The following is a 21,963-nucleotide window of genomic DNA, read 5'->3' on the forward strand; positions in this document are numbered from 1 at the left end:
AGGTGTTGCTGATGCTGCTGGTCTTGGGACCACACTGAATAGCAAGGCTGTAACATAGAGGAAAAGGGTAGGGGGGAAGGGTTTGTGTGAGTTTCTCAGGAAAAGGGACCATGTGTTTCTATTTTTGAAACTAACAGATGATTCCTAATACAGGCTCAGTACCTTTTTCAGTGAATTTATGAAGGAATAGATAAAGAAATACAATCAAATAGGGTAACTAAGAATTGTAATATAAGACAGAATGTGTCAGTGAACATGATATAGATATGAGAAAAGCCCAAAAGAAAATCAGAGACACTACCAGGTCTTTAAAAAGTGTTTCTTTGGATCAGTGAGTTTTTTTTAAAGCTAACTTTGGTTTCCCATGTGCGGTACGGCATGAAGAACATAGTGTGCTTTACCTGGAAATTCACCATTGTTGTAATCTGATATTACAGCATGGTCAGAAAATAAGCTCGGTAAAGCACAGCATGAAAGTACAGTTAGTTATTTGTTGAGGAGAGAAACCACACATGATTTTGGTGTAGATGAACATTCCATGCACTGACTGAGGTAAGTCATAATTGTTTTGATTTCTTTTTATGAATTTGTGAGTTTTATTACATAATTGTTAATTTCTATAAAATGCAAATGATCAGTAGAGTGTATTTTATTACTTTCCTTACACATATGCCAAATAACTGGAGATAATGTAAAGTCAGTATAGCAATTGTAAAGATTTCTTATATATATAAAGTTATGACCACTGATTTCTGAAAAAGAAATAATATGCCAATGTATTCATATCATGCTTTTTTTCTCAGCCACTAAAAACTGACCCATTGAGATTCATTCCTTCATGGAGAAGCTTACCATTTAAAAGTGTACTGTTTGGTGTTGTTTTTTTTTTTTTTTGGATACTTGGGTAGTATTTCATTAATCAGTAATTACACGCTAGAGTTTAAATCCATATTACTTATAATCATCTCAATATCAGTAATATGTTATATTGCCTAACAAATGAGATTAAGTAAAAATATCTTTACATTTGCAATGAAATGAAAATTTATGTACATAATTGCAATCTTAAGACAGGCTAGAATTCTGAAGTGTCATCCAAAGGAAGAATAAATTATTCTTAATATAATTTTAATGATCAATGAGTTTTCAAAATATTCTAATTTTTTGACAACTATTTATACATGATAGAAGCTCTAACTTGCTTATACTTGGTAAATTAGAAAGCCCTACTTGCACAAACTGCTGACTAGCAGAAACTATTGCATCAACTTTTTATAGAGAAAACTAAGCATGAGAGTTTAAAAGTTTCATCAATTACAATCAAATCAGTGGCAGAATAGGAATAAAATCCAGTGTCCTGAAAAAACATTCATTGTCCATAGAATCTGGCTTTCCTTTTATTTCATTTCTAGAATTTTTATTAGGTCCAAATCTAAGCCCAGAATGAAGCAACAAAATTATTTATTCATTATTCAATGATAACATCTGAAAATAAAATGAGCTTCCTAACCAGAAACTTCATTTGGGGTGCAGAGTACGAAGACAAGATGAAACTCAGTGGCATACTTTTTCAGAAGCTCTTAGGGAATGTAAAGAATGCTTTATATCAACTAAATGATGACATTTTACACAGTCATGATATATTTCTTAATATTTCAGAAGAATTGTAAATATGATGGCAAATTCTGAAAGAGATGAAGAGATGCAAGAAAATTATCAGAGAAATGGGTAAGCTTTGCCTAAGTTCTACAAAAAATGGTTTGCAACTTCAAATATACCTATCCTTTTCAAAGCTGTAACAAAAATGTTTATAATTTTTTTCTAAAAATAACAGTGCTATTTGCATTTTTATGGACCTCCTCTTAATCACTGTTACAACTGGCTTAATAGTAACTTTAGAAAGTGTAATAACTAGGGTTTATTGATTTAGTACTTTTAGTTCTTCAGATCTCTCTTCTGAATTTCTTGTACCTTACCAATATAAGAGGAGAAATACCTGAATATTTTCAATTCAATTCTCTATGGAAACTTAATCCATGTGGTACAGTTAATAAAAGAAAATACTGGATTCTGATTATTTTTTCACTAAATGCATATCTGTGTGTATATGTATGTGTGTGTGTTAAAAAATTTCCTATACCTATAATCCATTAATTTATAAATTTAAAATTGAAATGGCTTAAAGTCTATTTTAGTTTCACTTTTACCATGATAATTGTGTTACATGTAGATATATAAACTGTAAAATTCAAGAGACCCCTTTTGATCGCCTGTTTCATTAATGCAGGGCTGCAAATAGCCAGAAAGGGAGTTTCCACTGTATCTGCCCATGTACTCTTCTCTACTCTCAACTCTGATAGAAGAGAGACTTTCAAAAGACTATGTGAACCTTCCTTCAAAGGCTTTTCATGAAGGTCAATGGGTGACAGAAATGTTTCCCTGAAACAAAATTTATCAAAAGAGAGCATACTGAGTCTTACTTTTTAAAATCAGCATTTGGGGGACACATGGCTGGCTCAGTCAGAGGAGCATGTGACTCTTGATCTCAGGGGTCATGAGTTCAAGTGCCACAACAGGTGTAGAGGTTACTTAAATAATAAAATAAAAAACTTTAAAATCAGCATTTGGGATAATGTAAGGGCTATACAATCTTAAAGCACTTGTTGTCATCTATGGAACATCTCAGAGCATATTGGCCCAGTACTTAAGTAATTAACCTCAGAGGGAATAAAATTAAGTGACTTGTTATTTATCAAAGCTGACAGAACAATATGTTATAAAGCTGGAGAGAAGAGTCAGAAGTTCATCTTTCTGTGATATCTTTTTTAGAAAACTTAATCTGATGACCTCCAGTCATTATATATATGTGTGTGTGTGTGTGTGTATTGTGTGTATATATATATGTGTATGTATATATATATATATATATATATATATACACACACACACACACTGGAATATTACTCAGCCATCAAAAGAATGAAATCTTGCCATTTGCAATGACGTGGTTGGAACTAGAGGGTATTATGCCAAGTGAAATAAGTCAGTCAGAGAAAGACAAAAACATCTGATTTCACTCATGCGGAATTTAAGAAACAAAACAGATGAACATAGGGGAAGGGAAGGAAAAATAAAATAAGACAACAGAGAGGGAGACAACCCATAGATACTCTTAACTATAGGAAACAAACTGAGGGTTGCTGGAGGGGTGGTGGGGGGGTAACTATGTGATGGGCATTAAGGGAGGACCCTTGATGTAATGAGCACTGGGTGTTATATACAACTGATGAATCACTGAATTCTACCCTTGAAACTAATAATACACTATATGTTAACTAAATTGAAATTAAATAAAATTTTTTTAAAAAATGTACACCCATGGGCGCCTGGGTGGCTCAGTTGGTTAAGCGACTGCCTTCGGCTCAGGTCATGATCCTGGAGTCCCTGGATCGAGTCCCGCATCGGGCTCCCTGCTCAGCGGGGAGTCTGCTTCTCCCTCTAACCCTCCCCTCTCTCGTGTACTCTCTCTCTCTCATTCTCGCTCTCTCAAATAAATAAATAAATCTTTAAAAAAAAAAAAATGTACACCCATAAGATATAAGGATAACAAAATACAAACAAAAAAGAATCTTTTGTGTGTGTGTGTGTGTGTATTTAATTGACAGATTTCCCTGAAATCAATGAATACAATTTACAGTTTTCATCTGGACTTTCTTGAAATGTTAGCTAAGAAATGAAATTTTCAGTGGGGGACAAAATTCACAGTATACTTAATGTATACTTCCTAGGACTTCTTTCATTTAAAGCTTACAGTTGCTCTTGAGCAATTTGTTACAAAAGCTTAAAAATTCTAATCCGCCACCTTATACCCATTAAGGTGGATGCTATTAAAATAAAATAGAAAATAGCAAGTGGTCGTGAGGATGTAGAGAAACCATGTGTATGGTTGATAGGAATGTGAAATGGTGCAGCTACTATGGAAAACAGTATGATGGTTCCTCAAAAAATTAAAAATGAATTTATCAAGGCTGTCAGTGTCATTAAAAAATTCACATGTGATCTGACAATTCCACTCTTGGTTATATACCCAAAGTAATGGAAAGCAGGGACTTGAAAAGATATTTGTATACCCATATTAATAGCAGCATTATTCACAGTAGCCAAAAAGTGGAAACACTCTGAAGTGTTCATTGACTGATGAATGGATGGATGGATGAACAAAACATGGTATATACATACAGTGGAATAATAATCAGCCTTAAAAAGGAGAAAACGTCTGACATGCCCTGCAACAGAGCTGAACATTGAAGATCCTATGCTAAGGGAAATATACCCAACAGAAAAGAACAAAATACTGTATGGTTCCACTTACATGAGGCACCTAAGGTAGGCAGATTCACAGGGATAGAAAAATAGAATGATAGTTGCCTGAAGCTGAAGGCAAGAGAGAAGAAGGAGGATTACTGTTTAATGGGTACAGAGCCAGTTTTTCAAGATGAAAAGTTCTGTGGATGGATGGTGGTGATGGTAGCACAATATAAATGTACTAAATACTAATGAATTATACACTTAAAATTAGTTAAGATGGTGAATTCTATGTTACATGTATTTTACCACAATTGAAAAAATTCTACTTCAGAGGCATGCCTTCATTTGTTAGTCTAACTAATGTAGAGACAGCCAGTTTCAACTTACTTTCCCATTGATTATAATAAAAGTCTTTGTACTGTGTATCAGTAAGTGTGTTTTTAAAATTTCAGTGTTGATGCAGATTTGCTATCAAGAGTGAAATTTGGTATTTCAGAACAATTTTAACTGGAAAATTTTGCAAATTATATTCATATTGTAACCTTTCCATCTTCAACATTTATTTTCCAGAAAAACACAAGAACTACCCAAAGTAGGAAAACAAGTTGTTGGACCTATTGAGATAGTAAGTGAAATCAGTTAGAAAGTATGTGTATCCAAAAATTTTAGGGAATTGTCAGTAGTGCATAAAATGATTGATAGTTTACATCTATTGGGGGGTAAAGGGAAATTTAAAAATTAATCAAAATATTATCTCCAGGGGCGCCTGGGTGGCTCAGTCGTTAAGCGTCTGCCTTCGGCTCAAGTCATAATCCCAGGGTCCTGGGATCGAGCCCCGCATCGGGCTCCCTGCTCCGCGGGAAGCCTGCTTCTCCCTCTCCCACTTCCCCTGCTTGTGTTCCTGCTCTGGCTGTGTCTCTATCTCTCAAATAAACAAAATCTTTAAAAAAAAAAAAAAATATATATATATATATATATATATAATCTCCAATAAGAAAAAATATAATCAACCCAACATTCCCATAATAGGGATAAGAAAAGAAACACAGTATTTATACAATGATCCCAATTTTGCAATAAACAAAAAAAAGTGTATATGTGTATGTGATGCATAAATGTTATCAGAGGCTATTTCTAAGTGGTGAAAAATTGTGAGTGACTTTTACTATTTTATGCTTATATTTCAGTATTTTCTAATGAGAATACATTGATATAAGTTGCTTTTTTATTTTTAAAGTGTATAAATTCTTTCAAAATAAAAAATAATTATCTAAATATTTTGTAAAACCTATACATAAAAAAGTATATGAGCACATTTCTTAGGATTATGTTCAAGGAACATTTTCAGGAATGTGTTTCCAAAACAACTCCTCTACCTGCTCTAATCTCTGTGTCAGCCTGGCTGTCAGTGTCATTAGAAATTCACATGAAACAGTAACTGCTTTTTCAGAAGTCAAATTCTAAAAAACATGGGACGTAGCAGAACATGACAAACTTTATCAAGGAGATAACACACTATTCTGGGGGAAGGTGGAGAATCAGATACCCTCTTATCATCTGTAGTATCAAGTACAACACTCTGGTAGTTACTCCATAAATATTTATGAGCAATCACATGAATACATGAAAAAACATTAAATTTTTTTCAGTCTCCACTCATAAAATATATACTAAGTTCCTCTTGCTGTTATACAAATCTAATTTCATTTCAGTACCATTATACATTTTGTCTTGACTTCTCAGTAAGATAAATAATCCACATTTTCGAGTTTTGTTCATGTTTTTGTTTTGGAATAGCATTGTTGGGATCTGCTATAGAATAGAATATAAAGCAATCAGTATTTGGCTTTCAATTATTTCTTTCTTATTCTCAACAGGCTTACAAATTATTATAGACCCCTATTAAAGAATAGATGTTGTCCTGAGTAGAAAAAAATCCAAGGAATTTAAAATAATATGAAAAATATAATTTATTACATTGATGAACTAATTTTTACCACATGGTTACTGTTCACTGCACTTAGTTGTATCATTGCTATGATGCTGATAAGCCTAAGGAATTGAGAGTTTGAAGTTCAGCTCTCCATAAGTCAAGATACTGTCAATGCAATGTTTTAAAATATATTAATTTATTCCAGAATCAACCAAATGGAAGGAAGATTCTGATTCATACACACATCTGGTCTGACCTGTGTCACAGATGTTGTCACAGATGTATAATTTTTACTGATTTTGCTACTTTATATTTTTCAACACTTCTTCAAAATACATTGTAAATCTTTAAGATCAGGGATTTTTTTTTACTTTATTTACAAATACTTTTCCATGATTTTATACGTTTATTTAGTTTCTTAATTTATAAAATAACATTTACTTAATGGCAAAAACTGTAGGTTCATTTTGGTTTTGTTTTTTATAGCTATAATGCCACCATGTTTTTTTTTTTCCTCAGTTCCGCTTTGCTGATGGACTGGACATCACACTCATGATCTTGGGATTACTGGCGTCACTAGTAAATGGAGCCTGTCTTCCTCTAATGTCACTGATTTTAGGAGAAATGAGTGATGACCTTATTGGTGGATGTCTAGGCAAAACCAATACAAGTGAGTTCAGTATTTACTTTTCTATTTCTGGGGACGCAAAAGCATTAAATAAAACAGCTCATAATACAGATTTTTGTATTATCACACAGTCTCTACATAATATGTATATAAATCATTTATTCTTCTATATATCCAGGGACTAAAGAACCAAAATGTGTATTAGCATTTGTCAAAGAAACAGAATCAATAAGATGTGAGTGTGTGTGTGTGTAAATATAGAGATAGAGACAGAGAGAAAGAAATTTATCTTAAGGAATTGGTTCATGCCATTATGGAAGCTGACATGTCCAAAATCTGCAGGGTGGACCAGCAGGCTAGAGACTCAGGAGTGAACTGCTCATGGTATATAAAAATCATCTGAGACTGAGTGTACCTCAACTTCTCTCTCTAGGAAATTAAATAATTTTCATCAGAAGTGGTGATTATATCATGATTTAACCAAAGGCTCGGGCCATTCCAGGGCCCTAATCTATAGTTCACCCTTTAAAAAGGAGAAGCCAAGAATGACAAAATCTCTCAGCTGCTTAGAGTTTCATTAATAGTATATGGACATGCATGGCATTGTAGAACATAATGCAGCGGGGAAGCCAAAATGAACATGAATAAAATTATGGTAAAAATCCTGAAAAAAGGAGGGAAATCTAACGGGTGTGGGGGAGAAAAGGGGTTCTGTTTTCCCATAATTATAGATGTCCTTCATATATCATTACCTTTTTAATATCCTATTTCAGGGTCATGTCCTTAAAGGTAACATTCTTTAGGTGTAAATCCAGCAATTCTATGCACTGACATACTGAGTATCCATAGTCTTTTTTATCTGGTGGATATTATAAATATTAGTAATTCCGTGATTTTATATGTTTTTCTACAAATCACACAGTAGAAAGCATCCTTATAGCTATTTATTATATCTGAGATAAATGTGTCATTAAAACCTGGACTGTCTTGGGATGGTCCACTCTCACCACTGTTGTTCAACATAGTACTGGAAGTCCTAGCCCCAGCAATCAGACAACAAAAAAAATAAAAATCATCCAAATCAGCAAAGAAGTCAAACTTTCACTTTTCGCAGATGACATGATACTCTATGTAGAAAACCTGAAAGACTCCACCAAAAAATTTCTAGAACTGATAAAGAATTCAGCAAAATCACAGGATATAAAATCAATGCACGAAGTCTGTTGCATTTCTATACACTAACAATGAAGCAGCAGAAAGAGAAATCAAGGAATCAATCCCGTTTACAATTGCACCGAAAACCATAAGATACCTAGGAATAAACCTAACCAAAGAGGTAAAAGATCTGTACTCTAAAAGCTATAGAACATTTATGAAAGAAATTGAGAAAGACACAAAGAAATGGAAAAATATTCCATGCTCATGGATTGGAAGAACAAATATTATTCAAATGTCTATGCTACCCGAAGTAATTTACACATTCAGTGCAATCCCTATCAAAATGCCACCAGCATTTTTCTCAGACCTGGAACAAACAATCCTAAAATTTGTATGGAACCAGAAAAGACCCCAAATAGCCAGAGGAATGTTAAAAAAGAAAACCAAACCTGGAGGCATCACAATTGCAGACTTCAAGCTATATTACAAAGCTGTTAATCATCAAGACAGTATGGCACTGGCACAAAAACAGATGCATAGATCAGTGCAACAGAATAGAGAGCCCAGAAATGGACCCTCAACTCTATGGTCAACTAATCTTCGACAAAGCAGGAAAGAATGTCCAATGGAAAAAAGACAGTCTCTCCAACAAGTGGTGTTGGGAAAATTGGACAGCCACATGCAGAAGAATGAAACTGGACCACTTTCTTACACCATACATGAAAATAAACTCAAAATGGATGAAAGACCTAAATGTGATACCGGAATCCATCAAAATCCTAGAGGAGAATACAGGCAGCAACCACTTTGACCTCAGCTGCAGCAACTTCTTGCTTGACATGTCTCCAGAAGCAAGGAAAACAAAAGCAAAAATGAACTATTGGGACTTCATCAGGATAAAAAGCTTTTGCACAGCAAAGGAAACAATCAACAAAACTAAAAAGCAACCTACGGAATGGGAGAGGATACTCAAAAGTGACATACATATCAGATAAAGGGCTAGTATCTAAAATCTATAAAGAACTTATCAAACTCAACACCCAAAAAAACAAAAAATCCAGTCAAGAAATGGGCAGAAGACATGAATAGACATTTCTCCAAAGACATGCAAATGGCCAACAGACACATGAAAAGATGCTTAACATCACTCAGCATCAGGGAAATACAAGTCAAAACCATAATGAGATACCACCTCACACCGGTCAGAACAGCTAAAATGAACAACTCAGGAAACAGATGTTGGCGAGAATGGGGAGGAAATTGGAGCCCTCTTACACTGTTGGTGGGAATGCAAGCTGGGGCAGCCACTGTGGAAAACAGTATGGAGGTTCCTCAAAAAGTTAAAAATAGAGCTACCCTATAGCCCAGCAATTGCACTACTAGGTATTTATCTAAAGGATACAAAAGTGCTGATTTGAAGGGGTACATGCACCCCAGTGTTTATAGCAGTAATGTCCACAATAGCCAAACAATGGAAAGAGCCCAGATGTCCGGCAACAGATGAATGGATAAAGAGGTGGTATATATATATATATATATATATATATATATATATATATATATATACTGGAATATTACTCAGCCATCAAAAAAGAATGAAATCTTGCCATTTGCAATGACATGGATGGAACTAGAGGGTATTATGCCAAGTGAAATAAGTCAGTCAGAGAAAAATAACATCTGATTTCACTCATGTGGAATTTAAGAAACAAAACAGATGAACATAGGGGAAGGGAAGGAAAAATAAAATAAGACAAAAACAGAGAGGGAGACAACCCATAGAGACTCTTAACTATAGAAACTGAGGGTTGCTGGAGGGGAGGTGGGTGGGGGATGGGATAACTGGGTGATAGACATTAAGGGAGGGCCCTTGATATAATGAGCACTGGGTGTTAAATGCAACTGATGAATCTCTAAATTCTACCCCTGAAAATAATAATATACTATATGTTAAATTGAATTTAATAAATTTTTTTTGAAAAACTGGACTGTCTTTTAGACATAAGCCTAGCTTTTTATACTGTACTCCCTCTCTGGCCTATTTAACTTTAAATACTAATTTATATCCTCTTGTTTTCCACCTGAAAGCTAATCTTTCAAGTGTCCTAGTCTTGTTTGAGCAGAATAAAACCATCGCTTCCACCTCTAGATCCTTTCATGTGATGATCTCCTGTCTACAGTTATTAATTTTTAATATTTTAATGATAGAAAGTAAATTAAGGATGCTATTCTGTTTATTAAACAAATGGAGCCACCAATTCACTGAGTAAATATTTATTGACTGCCAACTGTGTCCCTCTCTCCAAATTAATGAGTGAAAGGAGGGGAAAAAAACCCTAGCAACCTAAATCAATAGGCTTGGGAGTATTTCTTTTGTTAGAGCTACTCTATAATTGATTCTCTTACCAGCTTTAGATAGGATGGGCAGTACATAGCAACTGATATTGCTTTGAATTTTAATTTTTGATTTTGTTTAAGGCTTCTCCAGGTTTTTTGAATTTCATTATGTAGTCTGTCAAATGCAGTGAACATGTAAAGAGGTTTGTTAAAGGTTTAGATAAATACATTGATATTATTAGTATATCATGACATATTATTAAAGAGAAGTGAGGACATTAAATAATATATCTTCATCTTAGCATTGATTTTCTGGAGGAATGTAGAGGAGGATTATTTGCTCCTACAAATGAAAATATGAATAATAGCTCACTGATAGCCCATTTTTGTGCCAGCACTGAACTTTTGCACATACTACCTCTGTTAATATAATCTCCAAAATGAGAATATGCCATTTTTATGTGATTTTTAGGTCTCATTTTTAGAAACAATGTTTATTCTCTTTATTAGTTTAGTTGATCTCATTAAAACTTTCCACTAGAGTTTAGTACTTCTGTGTTAATTCTAATATATGGAATAAACTGCTTTAAAATTTTTTCCTACCATAATTCCATAAATGGAATAAGGGAAAAATTATTGTTTGCATATAAATAAAGATTGTAGACGTTATCATATGTGATGTTGTGGTTATCTAAAAGAATAGACAAGATGTCTGGAATTCATTTCAAATGTTTATTATAGAGGTTTTGGAGTACCTGGGTAGTTCAGTCAGTTAAGCACCCAACTCTTGATTTCGGCTCAGGTCATGATCTCAGGGTTGTGAGATCAAGCCCCGTATCAGGCTCTACACTGAGCATGGAGTCTGCTTGAGATTCTCTCTCTCACTCTGCTCATTCTCACGTTCTCTATCTAAAATAAATATATAAAAAATCTAGGAAAAAAGCTAATTATAGAGGTTTAAGAAAGAAGATTATGATAGTGGATATTGACCACTGTTTTGTGCTGTTTGTGAAATCACGACCTTGATATAATAATTAATGTGTGGTATATTTTTTACTAGAAGATATATAGAAAAGTTTACATATAAAACTTATAAACCAAAGATTATTTTAAATACTGTTTAATTATGTTGCTGTCCTTGTTATACCCAACATATTTCAATGAGCTTCACTTAAATTTTTGCTATGACTGTTACTTCTAAAACTGTCACATGTGTTCTTGCTTTTCTTGGACTTTCTAAATTATTCCCTGGGGTACCTCAAACTGAATTCTAAATGCATAATCTCATCGGGAAAGGTGAGTTCTGTTACTATTACTTACACAACTGTTATCTGAAATCAGACCTGTCCTAATGAATTTTTTCCAGGTATGAGCTACATGGTTAATATTTCCTTATAATTTTTCACATTGCAGGAGTTCTTTTTGAGACCAGAGATAACGATTTCAAATTTTAGTTTAAAGAATAGAAAGTTAAGATTATTATAAATCTAAGATACTAAGTCCATTTTCTTGAGAATGCATTATATTTGGTTTGGAGGGCTATGTATGAAACAGTGTGGCCAATTATAAATTAATTGTTTTCATAATTTAAAACACTGTTTTACAGCAAATTACCAGAATTGTACTCAGTCTCAAGAGAAACTGAATGAAGATATGATTAAGTAAGTACAAATAAAATGTTAATATCATGTTTATTGCATACTGCATTATTCAGTACTTACAAGGAGAAAACTGAGGTTTGATCATTATTAATATCACATATAAGTGATTAAAGCAAATGAGACCTTTCCTTTCATTAGATATATAAAATATAACTATACATAATTTTTTCTTTGATTTGAAAGGTAATGTAGGTTCATATGCTTTAAGTTGTATTTGACAGAATTTTCATCAATAGAAAATTCATTTTGGGATTTGCATTTTTAGGCCAATTTTGCCTTCTAGAACTGAAGGTACATATCCTAAAGGCTAAAGGATTTGTTTTTCCTTATTTTCAAATTATTTTCCTTACAAGCCTTATAGAAAAATACTACTTCTATAGACTTTAAAAACCAAAAAGTCATGTGCAGCAAATAGTAAAAATAATAATATAATTTTAAAAATTAAAACGTAAAGTTTTATTGACTAATTTTGAAGACTAATTTTCAGACTATTATGGTAATGTATTCAAACTAAAAATTATAAAATCTGAAGTAAATAATTTATAAGGACATTCAGTTTTTGTAGTTTATGTATGAAACAGTATCGTTTCCTTTGTCGTGTATTAAGTTTGTTAGATGCTGCTTTACTGAGAATATTCACTGGACTTCCGTAGCATCTCACTAAAATTATGAGAGTTTTTGCTACAGACCTAAGTAATCCCTCATTTTTCTCCCAAAAGTGAAGCCTGCATGTTGCACAACCCAAGGGACACCGATCACATTGCTCTCTGGGCCATAATTCTTGACCTGCACTGTCCAGTATGTTAGCCACAGCTACATATGGTTACTTAAATTTGAATTAATTAAAACTGAATAAAACCTAAGTATTTAGTTCCTCGTTCTCAGTCACATTTCAAGTGTTCAGTAGCCACATTTGGCTGGTGCCACCTTGTATATCACAGATACGGAACATTTGCTTCGTCACAGAAAATTTTATTGTACAGTACTGTTCTTTGCAATGTAAATGGCGCCCTCTCCAGTTGTACTTTGCTGCAGCCTCAACTTTCTTTGAGAGGCAGTTCTGGTTTTTAGCAACTTTTACATAAAATTTCCTTATATTGGTTCTTTTGAAAATTCCTGATTGAAATCCAGTGTATTGCCTTCTACTGAATTCTGTTCCTACAATGTCATACTGGGGTTCTGGTGTATAATCATGAAGTTTGAGTTTCTTACAAAGAAGTTTGGAACTTTTAAAAATAGGAGCATCCATTTAAAGAACAGATTTAAAAAAGAATAAAATGAAAAGATATGTCTGTATACAATTATTAGAAGGTTACAAAATTTACCAAAAAATTATTAACATTTATACTGTAGTATTTATTACGCTATTGTTTCTCAAACTGGTGTTCTGTTTTGGGATATTTGGGATACATGAAGACAAAAAGATTCCGTGGTCAAACTGGTTTTCCTCCTCTTGGGTACATACAGGACAGATAAGTATAGTAAAACTCCATTTACTCCAAGTTATTAAAACCTATTTGACTATAAGACCCAATTTTTCCCCCACACACCTGGTAACATCCTGTGAAACTAATGTTTTGATGAACACATTTCTGGGAATCATTGCTTTATATCTTCTTTTTTGATGAGGATAAAGTAATACCTGTTTCAGCTATAATCATCAGGAAACAAAGAATTTTATTCCACCTATGTTATTTTCCAAAGACAATGACTCATAGCTTTATGTAAGTTTAACATTTTAATGTTCAACCTGTATCCTTGTTTTATTTACCAAATATTCTGAAAATAATTGAATATTTTCTTATTGAATCCAAATCATAATGACCAAATAGTCCCAAGATTATTGCTGGTAAATATGATGCCTCCTCTTCCCTCAAGAGTTAATTGATTAATTCCATATGAACTTCTAAGCAACTTGTTCCCTCCCTTTTACTGCTTCTGATATATCTTTCATAATCTACTTGAAAATGAAGGGGTGAACTATATCCATGGTTGTGTTAGATTTAGCTCAATTGCATTTAATGTAAAATCCTTTATAATAGTTCTTTAACCATGATAGAAATTATTTCTCTCACGTATAAATATCTGAAAGTAAGTAGTCTTAGTATGAAATATGGCTCAAAAGCCATTAGGGACTGGGCACCCTCTGTTTTTGTACTAGTGCTATGACCACATCCATTTTAGCTGGGCATATTGCCACTTCAAATACAATGGAGGTTCTCTTATTTAGGAAGAAGATAAAATCGGATATTGGCTGATAGTAATTAGTGGCATCAAGTAGTGGCCTAGAATAATTCCCAGATTGTGTACAATGGGACTGTTAATAGGTGATACATTGTAAAAGGAGGTGGATGTTCATAGTTAATTGGTCTGAGACAGTTGAGTTGAACAAAAGAGTTGAACAAAATTAAACAATTTCTCTACTTTTTGATTTTTTGGTATGTTCATGTATATTATCAGTTTCCAAGGAGGAATGATGCTAGGTATACAGGGTTTCCCAAATCTACTTGAGAACCTTTTTTCCTCAGAAATATTGCTAAAGATATTCAGATTTTAAGTTCAGGATTCAGATCACGGATTCAGGATTCAGATCTTGGGCTCTGCCACTTTTTAACTATACAAGCTGTTAAGTAACTTCTGTAAGCTTTGGTTTCTTCATCTGTAAAATGAGATGTTAATACTTCCTGAAGATCCAATGATACTCAGATATGTCAAGGGCCTGACATAATATTTAACACAAAATAAATGCTCAATAAATGAAGCCATAAAATCAACCTTAATTTGCATGCAGTTTTGAATGAGAAGACTTAGACTATGAAGGTAGTTTCATTTCCTGATGCAAACAAAATAAAATACCTGGGCTCTGGGATACTGGGGTTTCTTCTCCTGGGTCCCAGGTAGTTTGGAAGTCTGATTACTGGATAAATGAGGAGTTAATAAGTATAGTATCTTCCATTTGGAATAAATTGAATGTGTTGTTTTCTTTGTTTTTAAGGAATAGTCTCTTAAAAAGTGTAACAAGGCTTCTGTAAAAATTATTTTTTCTGTAAAAAATTTACTTTTTCTGATTAAATGCTTAATATTTTCATTGTACATAGTGTAAAAAGATAAAAATGCACAAAGAAAATTAAATCACTTATAATATCCTGCCACTAATAGATAATAAACATTAGTTTTGGTTTATATTATTACAACTTTTTTAAATGTATGAGTATGCATTTATAATTTTAATATAATTGGAATTATACTGTTCATATGATTTTAACAGCTTTATTGAGGCATAATTTACTTATAAAACTCTACAGTTTTAACTGTACAATTCAATGATTTTTAGTAAATTGACAGAGTTGTGCAACCATCACCACAATCCTTTTTTAGCCCACTTCCATTACTCTACAGAGATCCCTCCTTTGTAGTCAATCCCCATTCCCACACCCAGCCCCCAGGCAACCACTTATCTGTTTTCTATCTTAAAAATTTCCATGGCCTGGACTTTGCATGTGTATGGAAACATATAATATGTAGGGTATCTGGCTTCTTTTATTTATTAGCATAATGTTTTTGAGTTTCATCCATGTTGTAACATGTGTCAGTAGTTTATTCCTTTGTATTGCTTAGTAGTAATCCATTGCAGGGGTACACCTCTAGTGTTTATCTGTTCACTAGTTGATGGATATTTGGATTGTTTCTGGTTTTTGGCTATTTAAAAATAATGCTTCTATGAATGTCAATATAGAAGTCTTTGTGTACACATACGTTTTTATTTCTCTTGGGTAGATACCTAGGAGTGGAATTGCTGGGTCATATGGTAAGTTATGTTTGTCTTTTTAAGAAACTGCCAAACTGTTTTCCACAGTGGCTACACCATTTTGCTTTTTCACCAATGTGTAAGTGTTCCAGTTTCTCCATATCCTTGTCAACATTTGTTTATTGTCTGTCTTTTTTATTATAATCATAGTAGTAGGTGTGGAGTGGTATCATATTGTGACTTTAACTTGCATTTCTCTAGTGACTAATAATGAGCATTTTTTTCATTACTTTTTAGGCATTCATATATTTTCTTTGGTTAAATGTTCAAATATTTTGCCTATTTTTTAATTGTGTCATTTGTCTTATTACAGAATTATGAGAATTCTATTCTAGATACAAGTTCTTTGTCATATGTGTGATTGGCAAATACTTTCTTCTAGTCTGTAGCTAGTCTTTTCATTTTATTAAAGGTTTCTTTTGAAGCACAATAGTTTTAAGTTTTGATGATGATGTACAGTTTATCAAGTTTTTCTTTTATGGAAATTGTACCTTTGGATGTAAGAATTCTTTGCCTAAACCAAGATCATGAATATTTTCTCCTACATTTTCTTCTGGGACTTTGAACATTTTAGCTTTTACACTTAGGTCTATGGTCCATTTTGAGTTTATTTTTGTGACTGTTACAAGATAAGGTTCTAACTTTTTTGTATATGGCTATATCCATTTGTCCTGGCACTATTCCTTGAAAAAATTATCTATTCTCCTTTCTCCTTTGCCTTGGCACCTTTGCTAAAAATCATTTGTCCGAATATAAGGATTAGTTTCTGTTCTCTCAGTGTTGCTGCATTTATTGATATATCTATTCTTATGCTAGTATTATACTGTCTTGATTAGTGCAGTTTTAGAAAATAAATAAATAAATAAATAAATAAATAAATAAATAAATAAATAAAATCAAGAATTATAAGTCCTCCAACTTTGTTCTTCGTAAAAATTATCTTGGCTCTTCTGAATTCTGTTCATTTCTATGTACCTTTTAGGATCATCTTGCCAATTTCTGCCAGAAAGTCTACTTAGATTTTTGATAGGGATTGTATTGAATCTATACATCAATTTGAGGATATTTTCATCTTAACAACATTGAGTCTTCCAATCCATGAACATGGATTACCTCTCTATTTATTTAGATCTTCTTTAATTTCTCCCAACAGTGTTTTGTAGTTCAGTGTTCAGATCTTGCATTTCTTCTTTTGATTTGCTTTTATAACCCATTTTCTTCTTACAATATTGTAAACATTAGGAAACAGTCAGCTCTTATTATTTGCAATAGTTTTATTTAAGTTGTCATGAATACTAAATTAGCAAATATTAAACCGTTGTTACTAGGGTAAATACAGGGTTGGGTTCCTGTGAGCCTCTGGTCACAACATATTCATCATTCAACACATATCCTCATTTTATGTGTATTTCCATTTAAAGACAACTTACTTAATATATATTGTTGATTCATTAACATTGAACTCATAGTCAATAGCACTGTAACTCATGCCCGAATGACACCTATCTAACACATACATTCTCTCCATAGGATACATCACAGCTTTCTTACACTTAGGAATACTAGACAGCACTTAAATATGCTGCCTAAGAGTCATTTTAAACAGTGGAATCATCAAAAATTAAACAAAAACACAAAAGTCAGGAAAAGGTGGCACTACATAGACCACAAAAACGACACTTATTTACGATGTGAGTGCTGAAACAAGAAGGCATAGTGTTGTCTTGTTCAACCTCAGCTGGGAACGTCTTTGTTGGGCAACTCAGACTTTTTACACTCTGTACATGTCCATGAGTAACAATGAAAACATCTGAGTATTGATTTGGGGGTTAAAAATAAGCTTTAATGAGCAAGCAGATTTGCCAACACCGAATCTGGGAATAATGGGGAGCAGTTGTATGTTCCTCTGTGTTTTCCTTGATACTTCACTTTCCTGGCTTTCTACCTACCATGTTGGCCACTCCTCAGCTTGCTTTTGCAGGCTCTTTCTCTTCATCCCAGACTCTACCATGTCTACCTGAGCTCATTCTTTGGTCCTCTATCTTTTTTATCTACACTTAACTCTCTCTCTGTGGGTAGTCTCAGTCAGTCCTTTGTTTTAATTACCACCTGTAAGCTGATGACTTTCAGATTTACATCTCTAGCCTAGACCCTGCTCCAACTATTTCAGACTCTCATTTTCAGCTTCTTACTTGATCCCCACTTTGATGTTTAATAGGCATCTTGGTCTTAATGTATCTAAATCAAAACAATCCCCTACAAATCTATTCCATTCCCAGTTGCCCACAGCTGTACATGGCATACCATTCACCCAGTTGCTCAAAACAAAATCTAAGGAGTTATCCTTAATTTCTCCCCTTCCTGCATTCCTCACAGTCAGTACATCGGCAATTTCAGTTTGCTGTATTTCCAAAATATAACTAGAATCTGTCCATTTCTTTATACATCAGTTGCCACCATCTTCATCCAAGTCCCTAGCCTTCTCACACTGGCCATTGCAATAGCCTCCTAACTAAACTGCCTGCTTCCATTCATTCTCCATAGAGGAGCCAGAGTGATCTTTTTAAAAGTTGAACTGATAAGGCCATCCAGTGCTTAGATTTTCCAATGGTCTACATTTTTTCTTAAAGCCTGTGCAATGCACCATGGCTGCCCTACAATATTTGCTAAATTCTCTGACCTAATCATTTCATACCACTTTGGAGTTCTTTTGTTCCTGGAACATGCTAAGCTTTTTCCTGCCTCAGACCTTATTATTTTTCTCTCTCCCTAGAATATACTTTTCTTGCTTTTTATGAGCTGGTTCCATTTTACCCTTTGGAACCCAGTTCTAATATTACTTCCTCAAAAAAGTTTTTCTTAACCACTCTGTCTGCAGTAGCTCTCCCAACCCACCTTTACTCACTGGTTATTCTGTGACTTATCACCCTGTTTACTTCCCTCATAGAACAACCTGAAATTCTTTTTCTGTGTGTATTGTCTGTCTCCTCCCACCATAATGTAAACTCTTCATGAATAAGGAGGGCCTTATTATCTTGCTCATGACTGTATCTCTAAAACCCCACTCATAGTTGGTACCCAGTACATTTCTTAAATGATTCCATTTATCTGGTCTCTTGTTAGATTGTTTTCAGCTTTTCTTTATTGTTGTTAACTACCATGACCATCCAGCTAGATTAATCTTTTTACATGTTTCCTTAGGGCAAATTCCTGAAGTTAAATTTTGTATTTAATAATCTATATATTTTTTAAATATTTTGTACAGGGGCGCTTGGGTGGCTCAGTCGTTAAGCGTCTGCCTTCGGGTCAGGTCATGATCCCAGGGTCCTGGGATCGAGGCCCACATCGGGCTCCCTGCTCCACAGGAAGCCTGCTTCTCCCTCTCCCACTCCCCCTGCTTGTGTTCCCTCTTTCGCTGTGTCTCTCTCTGTCAAATAAATAAATAAAATCTTTAAAAAATAAAAAATAAAATAAAATACTTTTTACAGTGCTTTTGACTATCATTTCTTCATCCACCTGTTCCATGTACAGCTATCTTAATTACTTCAATGTAACTTTTCAAGTAAAAGTATTAAAAATTATTGAAAGAAGATATAACTAGCAAATGTTTTAAAATAGTAGTTTTTACTAGTAATGTAAGAGAGATATACTCTAGACTAGGGATACCTAGATTTTTATGTTCAATGTACTTTACTTCTCATGGAGGTTTATTTTTAGTTATTTTATAGGTTCTAGCACAAAATCTTTCAATCAAATATTATGATAGATTGCATTTTTTTTATAACAAAGGGAAAAACTGCACTTGAGTCTCACTAACATTTCCAATAATCTTTTTTCAGGTTGACTCTGTATTATATTGGAATAGGAGTTACTGCCTTGGTCTTTGGCTACATGCAGATTTCCTTTTGGGTTATGACAGCAGCACGACAGACCAAAAGAATTCGAAAACAGTTTTTCCATTCAATTTTGGCACAGGACATCAGATGGTTTGATGGTTGTGACATTGGTGAACTTAACACTCGCATGACTGAGTAAGAGGATGAATGTGTAGTATATCGACTTTGTTTTCATATATGCTATATCAGTGACTTAACTGCATTTTTTTACTTGTTTCAGTGACATCAACAAAATCAGTGATGGTATTGGAGAGAAGATTGCTCTGTTGTTTCAAAACATATCTACTTTTTCTATTGGCCTGACAATTGGTTTGGTCAAGGGCTGGAAACTCACCCTGGTGACTCTCTCCACATCACCTCTTATAATTGCTTCAGCAGCCATATTTTCTCGGGTAGGCAAGATGGCTAATGCAGTGTTGACTGGAAACAGGAGTGTGAACTAAGTTTTTTACTAAGTTTGTCAAAAAAGGAATTTCTATTCATATCCTATGTCTAAAAATGGAAAGGGATATTAAACATCACCAATACTTTTGATTTTATTCACTATTAATCACTTTTTTGTCTTCAAGTTATTTGGCCACAATGAGGTTAATTTTAATATCTTACTAACATTAAAAAAATTCCTCTTCATTTAGTAGCCTAGTGCAACTTCAAATGATAGCATGGATAGAGAAGAGCCTTATGTGTTCTAAATTTCCAGATAAATGTGTGCAATTCATTTCACTAGACCAGAATAAGAAAATCCTAAAACTGTAAACACTTTTTCATGTCAGCCATTTCAAGTTTATATTTTTTATAAGACTCTTGAATTACATTGCAAATGTCTTCTAATGTCTGCTTTTATGTACTTTAGAAATCTGTTTCAATTTTTTAAACAAATTATGTATTTTCATTTTAAATTATATTTCTAGCAATATTGTGAGTATACCACAAGATATTAATCTATTTATAATCTGGATTTGAAACCAATGCTCTTTGTTAAGTCCAAAAACAACCAATATATCCCTAATATCTCTCTCCAAATCAAGTCTGGCAATTCTAGCAATGTATATATCCATCGCCTAGATTGGAAACACAGTGCATTCTTAGGGATGGATGAGGTTTTTAATTTTGCAAAGCTAATTATTCTTTATGGAAATAAAAGCCATAAAATTCACTGAGTTTATATGCTAACATTATACAAGTTCAACCAAAAGAGAATTTGCAGCAATGAAAATATTCTATGGCTGAATAATTTCTTAACAGGCTTCAATGTTTACACAAGAAATCTTTATTTAATGAGACTTCTAGTATTGACCTTATAACCCTTGTAAAAATCTTCATCCCCAGCATATTTGAAATGAGGACCTCCTCAATAGGAAGATTACCCACTGTGTGTTACTGAGATCAGAACTTAAACTTAACTGCCCAGGAAAGTAAAGTGGATAAGAAGTTTAAAAGGAACAACAGTGGGAAATCTAAGTTCTGCTATTTTATTAACTGGTTGTAAAGAAGAAGCAAATAAAGATCAAAGTTATCCAAATAACTAAAGAAGCCAGGGTGGGTGGTTTCTAGCTTACTTTGATTCATTTATTAAACATTTGCTATGTGCAAGGCTTTTTGCTAGGTGCTGCTTCCTCTCCAGTGATACATATGTGAATTCAGAAAATAATGAGTATTACTCAGTTTATGCTACCTCCTGACTTTAACAACTATCCGAGCGTGTCTTACATAAAATCATCTCCAATTATGTGGAATGTGTTTTGAAAATGAAATTTGTTATGTGAGTAGGCAATAAAGACTCACAGCTCAGAGGACAATTTTCCTCTTATTCCATTTCATTGAACCATTGTGCTAAACTAAATGAAATCCTTTACTATTAAAGGAGTAGAAAGTGAGATGTATAATAGAGAAAAAGGCATATTGGGGCGCCTGGGTGGCTCAGTTGGTTAAGCGACTGCCTTCGGCTCAGGTCATGATCCTGGAGTCCCAGGATCAAGTCCCACATCAGGCTCCCTGCTCAGCAGGGAGTCTGCTTCTCCCTCTGACCCTGCCCCTTCTCATGCTCTCTCTCTCTATCTCATTCTCTCTCTCAAATAAATAAATAAAATCTTTAAAAAAAAAAAAAAGGCATATTCTGATTTTAAAATTTTGAAAAATCAGGTAAACCTGCCTAATATCAACAAGCATGATATTCTGCCTCCTCTCTGTCTCTTAAATCTCACCTCTTACTGTTAGAGATATAGCATGTACTA

The 21,963-nt window shown here is 33.7% G+C and overlaps 1 protein-coding gene across 1 annotated transcript in view; it reads left to right on the forward strand.

The window, feature by feature from the left end:
• Positions 1 to 1,675: 1,675 nt before the first annotated feature.
• Positions 1,676 to 21,963, forward strand: part of ABCB5 (ATP binding cassette subfamily B member 5) — a 119,497-nt gene continuing 99,209 nt past the window's right edge. The window contains exons 1-6 of the mRNA XM_036113142.2: positions 1,676 to 1,728; positions 4,879 to 4,933; positions 6,761 to 6,911; positions 11,971 to 12,025; positions 19,673 to 19,864; positions 19,950 to 20,121. Coding sequence (XP_035969035.2) covers positions 1,676 to 1,728; positions 4,879 to 4,933; positions 6,761 to 6,911; positions 11,971 to 12,025; positions 19,673 to 19,864; positions 19,950 to 20,121 — 678 coding nt within the window. The remainder of the gene's footprint in view (positions 1,729 to 4,878; positions 4,934 to 6,760; positions 6,912 to 11,970; positions 12,026 to 19,672; positions 19,865 to 19,949; positions 20,122 to 21,963) is intronic.

The sequence above is a fragment of the Halichoerus grypus genome, chromosome 12 (genome assembly GCF_964656455.1).
Source record: "Halichoerus grypus chromosome 12, mHalGry1.hap1.1, whole genome shotgun sequence".
NCBI lineage: Eukaryota > Metazoa > Chordata > Mammalia > Carnivora > Phocidae > Halichoerus > Halichoerus grypus.